Source organism: Tupaia chinensis, unplaced genomic scaffold (assembly GCF_000334495.1).
Source record: "Tupaia chinensis unplaced genomic scaffold, TupChi_1.0 Scaffold144062_1, whole genome shotgun sequence".
Taxonomy (NCBI): domain Eukaryota; kingdom Metazoa; phylum Chordata; class Mammalia; order Scandentia; family Tupaiidae; genus Tupaia; species Tupaia belangeri.
The window spans coordinates 20,651-28,782 of record NW_006203915.1 but is presented as its reverse complement, the minus strand read 5'-3'; the positions used below and the strand labels follow the sequence as shown (position 1 = coordinate 28,782).

The 8,132-nt window shown below is 44.3% G+C and overlaps 1 protein-coding gene across 1 annotated transcript in view; it reads right to left on the bottom strand.

The window, feature by feature from the left end:
- The window catches only part of LOC102479432 (glutamate receptor 3-like), a gene marked incomplete at its 3' end in the record, with an annotated part of 226,257 nt that extends 225,709 nt beyond the window's left edge, over positions 1-548 (bottom strand). Inside the window, 1 exon segment of the mRNA XM_014583127.2 lies at positions 223-548. Coding sequence (XP_014438613.1) covers positions 223-327 — 105 coding nt within the window.
- Between the last annotated feature and the right edge of the window lie 7,584 nt (positions 549-8,132).

Genomic DNA, 8,132 nt, shown 5'->3' with positions numbered 1-8,132 from the left:
CGAAGAGCCGCGACTCTTCGCCGGGTTGCAGCAGCATCCCAGCCTCCCCTTGCTCCTCTCAGCTTGGAAAACCCGGGCGTCCACCCCCACCAGCCCCAGGAGACCCCCTCTCTCATCCCCGGTGCTCCCCACACCAACCAGCTCGTCGGGGCACAGATCCCCTTGAGCTCTGTCTGGGCCCCCTCCCCAGTACCCGTCCCCAGGCCATGCAGGACAGGGACCGCTGATGGTGTTGGGGAATCCTCCGTGAGAATGACCCAAAAGCCCCAGGACTAAAAAGAAGACCGCCCGGAGCATGCTTTGCCCCATTTTCTTCTGCCTGGCCATGCTACGCCTAAAACGAAGCTGACAAGAGCATGGGCGCAACTCGGGAGTCGTCAAAATAATAATAGAAAAAGAAAAAGAATTCGCCGGCTCTTACACCCCCTCCCCTCAACTTGCTCTCGCTCACTCTTCCTTTCCACCCTACACTAGTCCTCCTCCTCCGCCGCCTCCTCCTCCTCCTCTTCTTCTCTCTCTCTCCTCTCTCCCTTTCTCTCCTCCTCTCTTGCTCCCTCTCTCTCCCTCTCGCTCTCAGGATCTCTCACACCCCCTCCCCGCCCCCCACCTCACTTCTGTCTTCACACCAATCTGGAAGGCGGGTTCATTGGCTGCAAGCTGGTTTCGCCAAAGCTATTTCTCTCCCTATCGCTGAGAGGAAAGAGAGACAGACACACAGAAAATAAAAACCTAAAACACAAAACAAACAAAACAAAAACAGAGAAACAAAAGAGAGAAAAAATATAAGAAAGAAAATATAAAGACAACTCGAGACTTCTCCCCGAAAAGATGGTGGGTCTAAAGAGGGGAAAAAAGAAGGAAAGAGCGAAAAGGCTCAGCGCCCGCGAATCGGGCTCTTCCAATTGGGCCGGTAGGGGGATATTGATCAAAGTTGATCTGACGTGGAATTAAAGCCGCACACCGCTTAGCTCCACTGCAAACTGCAGCCGCGGACTGCAAAGCCTAGGCACTGGCGTTTGTCAACACGGGAGAAGGGATCAATAGAAACACACCAGTCCTCACGTGGACCAGCCTTTCAAGCTGCAACCGGTTCTCCCCCTTTTTTAAAAAGCCTGCATTGCCTCTTCGTTTGTGTGTCTGTTTTAAAGGAGGGGGGTCCTAGGGGGCGGTTAGTGGCTACTCCGGAGTCTTTGTAGAGTCAGAGAAGCAGTTCCCATCACAATGCGCCCAAAGATGCTGCGCATGCCCGGTCTCTGCCGCTTAGTTTTACAGCAGAGATCCGAGGGCGAGTGAACAGCCCCCACCCCCATCCCCGCAGCTTTGGGAGGTGTGTCCCTCCCCTTACCAGAATGCTGAGGCGGGCTTGCGGGCGTGGGGACAGTGATGGGCAGTGTGGGGCTGATTGCTGTGGAGGGTGTAGAAAAGACAGTGTGTGTGGAGGTGGTAACTAAAAGGTTAATGAAAAGGACGCTCAGAGATGTGGGAATGAGCTGGGATGGGGGTGAAGATTGAAAGTTAAGGTTGGAGGAAACTGTCCTTAGCCCACTTGTTCCCTCAGTGTTGCCTCTGGATATAGCTGCTTAGGTCCTTGGCTGATAACCTGAGGTTATGAATGCTCTCCAACTCTTCTTCCTCTCTCTGCACTAAGAGAAGGCAAGAACCTACGAAATCAGAGTCCAGCCTGGATTTTGGAGAAGGGCGATCTCCTCCCCGGCATCTTGTACATGACCCTCCTGGGCTATGAACTCCTCTCCCTAGCCCCTGTCTTTAGCAGTGAAAAGAAAGAATCCCCTTAATCTTCTGTGTCTTTTACTCTTAACCCCACGGCTATTCTGAAAGGTAAGGGTTTTATCCTCCCAGCATCTACTGAGTCTCCATATCCTCTCCTCCTGGAGTAAGTGGAAAATGAGTATCTTCTTGTCAGTGTACAGCAAACTGATACACCAGACGGAGAGGACAGGGGACAAGGACCCAGGGATCCTGCTAGTACTGTTGATTACTGCAGAACTTTGGATTTGGCAAGACGTAGGTTGCAGCAGAATGAAAGGATTCTAAACCCATTGCAACCAGAAAAACAACTCTAGACTCTTCCTAAGCTTCTATCCATTCTGATAATGCAAAATCTCTTCCTACTTTACCACTCCTACTCCCTCTCTCTCTCAGGCTCTCTCACACAACCTCCCTACCCCACTTCTGTCTTCACACCAATCTGGAAGAAGGGTTCATTGGCTGCAAACTGATTTCCCCAAAGTTATTTCTCTTCCTATCACTGTGTGAGAGAGAATAGAAACCTAAAATACCACATAAAACAAAGAAAACAAAAACAGAGAAACAAAAGAGAGAGAGAAAATAAACAAAATATGAAGACAGCTAGACACTCTTTTGTCAGGGAGAAACCTGGAAGCCAGAGAGGATTCATCTTTCCAATGGAAGGAGTAATTAGGACAAAGAGGGCAGCAGAGATAAGGTTGGCCACTCCTTGCAAAATATGGAGTAAGATATCATTTGGGAACATAGGCTTAGGAAACAGGGCCAGATTCAAGTCGAAACGCCATCATATGCAGGCAAGATCTGACCTTGAATAACTTTGTGAATCTGGACCCCAGTTTTTTCATCTCTGAAATGGGAATATTAGTATTTCTTTCTGTATGAGGTAATTGAGAAGATGAACTAAGATGATGGATGTGGACGCATCTACTTTAGTGACCAATTCACAGAAAAATCAATTAATGCTGATTTTCAAACTTCCTTCCTTTTCACCTTCTAAAAGTGCCCTCTTCTCAGGCCAGCAGGTGGCAGTGGTTGGGGTACTGGTTTCTCATGTGGCCTACTGTAGTTTGAGTCTCAGCCAGGTTGTTTGAGACGCATGCTGGGCGTGTGTGTGTGTGTGTGTGTGTGTGTGTGTGTGTGTGTGTGTGCTGCCCAAGATCCCAAGAGGAGAATGTAGGAGAAGGGATTGCAGCATGGCCATTCCCCTGAGGGGTGGTTTCTTGCTTTCTGTCTCTCTGGAGAGTACACATATGCACTATAGCAAAAATCTATTAAAAAAAAATAAGTGCCCTCTTTTCTCCAAAAACTCTTCATGCTGTCATCCACTTCTCTTCCCACCATTGCCATGACTTCAGACTCTGCAACTAAGTCTTTGCCAACATTTAACATCAAAATCTTCCCATTGTATCTCTTCTCAAGAGCCCCAGGAGACAGGAGAGACTCTGGTAGATGAATCTTTACTAAGGTTCTAATGGTAGGCACTGACAATTTAATATTAAAAATGCCACATTTAGAGAGCCTCTCTCTGTGCCAAGCACTGTATGTTCTTCCTTTTAGATAACATAGTTGCATTTTAATAGATGCCTTGAATGCCTTGACCCAAAGGAATAATTCTAGTGAGATTTCAGTTTTGGTTTCAGGTGTGTGAGCAGTATATTTTGTATTGGGAAGAGGTGGCTTTCAGCTCACCTAACTTCACTCCTGAAAGCAGCCAGGTCCTCATCCATGCTTGGCCAGCCATGAGACAAGGTGGAAGAAGAGATTTGTGGCCATCTTCATAATCACTTGGCTTAAAGGGTAATGAGGATGGGCCACTGACAAAAGATGAGATGAAGGAAATTTCAGTGCCTCTGCACTTGAAAATCCCCCATTGAAGTCATTACTGTAAATGCTACTCATCCATTTTCATCCTTTCCTGCCCACTACCTTTTTCTCTCCCTTTCATCTGCTGCCACTCTTTCAACTTTCAGCTGTCAGTGGCAGCTGTTGGCAGTGTTGGACTAGTTTCATCTGAGCCAGCAGGGGCACAGTGGTAGACTAAGCATATTGCTGTTGGTTGAAAAGCCTGTATAATACATGCAAATTCTTCAGCAATCAGTCCCTCACCCAAGAGAGTAGTGAGGCACTTTCTGAACCTCACCTTTGGTGCTCCAATGAGGGATTTAAGATTATACTAACAACATTGTAGCCTCCAGAAGTTGCTAACCGGCCCCAAATCTAGCTAACCCTCCGTGGTTAAGAGGTATCCTCAGTGGATTCAGGATTACCTGCTAGCCCTAGCACCTATGCTTTATACTTTTAAATGAGCTCTGTGATTCTGTTTAAATAGCAAGAAAATAATTCATTGCAGGTTTTATCAAAAAGTGAAAATAGTACTTATCTTCATATGATATATTCTTGCTTCAGGCTAGGGATAGATTCACTTGGATAAGGAGAAAGAAATCTTGGCCAATGGAGTTTGAAGAGGAGGTCTGTACCATGCACTGAGCCTCATACTTGCTGACTTACTATCTTACAAATAATGGAAAAATTTTAAATTCCTGATTCATTGGAAGGAAACTGCTATTCTCTTTAAAGATAATTAAACCAAGATACTATATTCTTTGCCCAATGAGAAGATAATTTCCTCACTCCTTGATTTGAAACTGATTTCTTCAACAAGTGTTTATTGACCACCTGCTATGTGACAGAGTCTGCTAGGTACCAGAGATATAAGGAAGCAAGATACAGTTTCTGCTTTCAAAGAATTTCAAGTTCAGAAAAGGAGCAGATACATGTCTTCAATGGCAATGACTGTGCAATATAAATGCTCTGAAAACAGTAAGCACCATTTACCACAGCAACAGAGAGGACTGTGTTTAAAGATCTAAAATAAGGTACTTCCCATATCCCAGATTCAATCCCATTAAAAGGAGTAGAACAAGATGATTTCTAAGCACACTTCCTGCTCTTATGTTCTATCACCTATGACTTCATGAAGCAGGATTATTTTAGTCAGAAAAACTGTCCAAATTTCAGCCCGGACTCCAATTAAGGAACCAAGCTAGGAGTAACCGATTCATTATGGCTGTGTCTTCAATTTCCATTCCTCTTTGGGAAGAATAGAGAGTTTGGCCATATCTGGAGATTCAGGTTGGGTGTGACACTTAAGAAAGCTTGGGTTCTTCATCACACTTCTCTACCATCACATTTCTCTTTACTATACCATCTCTGCAGAAACCTCTCGAGAAATCCTCCATGTGGGTGTTATTACTGAATAAATCCATAGTCCTGAGGAGCTGAAATTACAGGCATGAGCCTATTTTGGAGCTGCTTCTGTTGAGAGTAAGTATGTCAGTCAGAGAAGAAGTCTTAGGAATTTGTGTTTGATAAGCTTGGAAATGTATCCACAGCAACTTCCAGTAGGAGGTAGTCACACTGCCTGAGCAGTGGTCATGGCTGCAATAGTTTATCCCAAATTAGGTTCGGATTGTTTTGCTTTTTATACATGGTAAGGGTGTTTAGAACTCAATTTTTGCCCTGAAGACATCTTCAGGAGCTGTTTGGAGGCACAATTATTTGTAGGTTGATATTTTACTTTTAGAACCCCTCTTCCAAAGCCTTCCACCCTGGACTGAGAACTTTCACATCATGTTCTTTAGATACCCTCAGAGATAATGATCATGATATTGACCCCATTCAGCTCACATATCAACTAGGATACTTCTTGCTGTAGGTAAGAGAAAACCTGCTACAATTGGGATGAACAATAAGGGGAGACATAGTAGGGATAGCTTGGGAATTGAGTAGGCTCAGTAGTTCTATACTTGCATCAAATATCTAATTTCATATCCTCTCTCCTTTGTGTTTCCCTTATGATGACAAAATGGCTATAGCATTTCTTGACTTCATATCTGTGTTATATCATCTTCTATTGATTCAAACAGACTCACATGGGCACTCATAATCCAATCCTGTGGGCAGGCCGTACTTAGGCCTGGATTATCTGAACCAATCACCATGGAATGGGAGAAAACGATTATGTTCCACAGACCTTAGAGTAGGGTCAGTCCTCCCCTCCAACACCAAACCACATGACTGAAACACAGTGGGGGAGTTGACATATGGGAATCAACAATAATAATCACTAAAATCCCTATCTTCCTGAAGGCCTGTTCCTTGAGGATTGTGGGTGACATAATTTTATTCTTGAAATCTTTGTAGGCCCCTACAAAGATGACTTGCTGAAATAGTCTTGTTTGGATCATTATAAGTGGACTGCTCAATGGCAGGAGCCTTTTGTTACTTCAGTAACTCAGTCTCCCAGATTCATTCAAGATACATCTGCCTGGTATTTAATTTTGCTCTTAAGAGAGTTAATAGGTCATCAGGAAAGTCATTACATACTTTTCCTTTTTTGGGAGAGATTTTTACTATCAGGCAAGTGCCACTCACCAGAGAGACAGAGAAAGAGACATAGAGACAGAAAGTGAGAAATCACCTCCCAGAGGTAATAGCCATGCTATAGTACCTTCTCCTCCATTCTCCTCTTGGGATTTCGGGCAAGCACGTGCCTGGTATGAATTTTAAGTTGCCAGGTCTGGGACTCCAACTGTGGTTGACTACAATGTAATCATTATGCAATTTGCTGGTACCATATTTTTCTGTTTTTCTATGCAAAAATGTGTCTTGATTTTCTAGATGACCCAATATGTTATACTGAGAGTCCAAGGTGAGAAATTAATATAGAAATAATTCCTTTTGCTAGAGATAGAGGCAATTAGGCTTCCAGAGCCTTTAAGATATGGATCTAGTGACTTCCCCCCCCCTCTAGTTGTCCATAGACTATGAAACTGGGGAATCAGAGATGTTAAGTGAATGGCCCAAGATCACACAACCAAGTTATGGGGAATGGAGTTTCTTAACTCTTTAGAGTTTTATTTACCAGACCAGAGTCTCCTACATGCGGTAAGATTGAGGATTTGAGAGAATTGAAACATAACAGATACCTTTTGCAGGAGTGAGTACATCTTAGCAAGTAATTATCCCTTGGTGGACTCTGAATGGGCTTGAAAACTGCAGATGGATATTACATAGCTTCAGGATTCCCACCTCTCACAAAGTGACATTATTTTTTTTTAGGGGGGGAGAGGTTTTTGCTACAGGGCGTGTGCACTTGCCAGACAGACAGAGACAGACAGAGAGACAGAAAGCAAGAAATCACCCCCCGGGGGGATGGCCACACTGCAATCCCTTCTCCTCCATTCTCCTCTCGGGATCTTGGGCACGCATGCACACGTGCCCGGCGTGAGTTCAAGCTGCCGAGTCTGGGACTCAAACCACGGTCTACTACATGGGAGTCCATCGACATAGCCATTATGCTAACTGTTGGCCCAACAAAGTGACGTTCTTATAAGCTACAGTGTCTCTCTGATGGGAAGTGTTAATTTATTGTCAATTATTCCAGGCTACCTCCCAGAGATGATATTGTTGGCATTTTTATTAATGTACACATTTTAATTTCTCTCTGAAGGTTAAAAAGTATTGTGATACAGTATAGGCGAGTTGGAAAAATTAACTCTCCCACTCTAACCCTGCCTCCTAGTGCTACGTGGGGAAAAGTCGCATGTTTGTGCAGATCTGAGAATTTTAGGGATGTTGAAGAATTCTAGGTGTCATTTATTTGAGGAGTTTTGTTTTATACTGAACTGGGAAAGTTTCTGTTTTTGCTATATCTGTGAAAACTTGAAATTGACTCCAGATTCTGAATCTTTCATGAGTGGATGGTTAGGAACCGAGATGGCATCAAGCTAGATAACATTGTATGAAGGCAAATCAACTTACTCCTTCCCCATTTCGGAGATGTGTGTGTATGTGGGGGTGGTATTGATAGGTTTGAGAGGAGTGAAGGACATGTGCTAGATTGAATGAGTACTCTAGTTATTGACCTCTTTCCAAATCTATCCATACCTTTATCATGGCCTTAATGTAGGCAAGTTTTTTTTCCTGCTTTTTAACTTGGTCACGTGATTTGCTTTGGCCAATGGTATGTGGGGAGAAGTGACAGTACACCAATTCTAGCTTATGTCTTAAGAAATCTCATGAATTTCTTTTTAAAAAATGTTTGTTGGGAACCAGCAGTTAGCGTAATGGCTATGTCTCTGGACTCCCACGTAGTCGACCGCGGTTCCCGTCCTGGACCCGGTGGCTTAAAACTCACGCTCGGCGCATGTGCATACATGCCCAAGATCCTGAGAGGAGAATGGAGGAGAAGGGATTGCGGCATGACCATCCCCCCGGGGGGTGATTTCTCGCTTTCTGTCTCTCTGTCTGTCTGGCGAGCGCACACGCCCTATAGCGAAAAGCTCTCCAAAAAAAAAAAA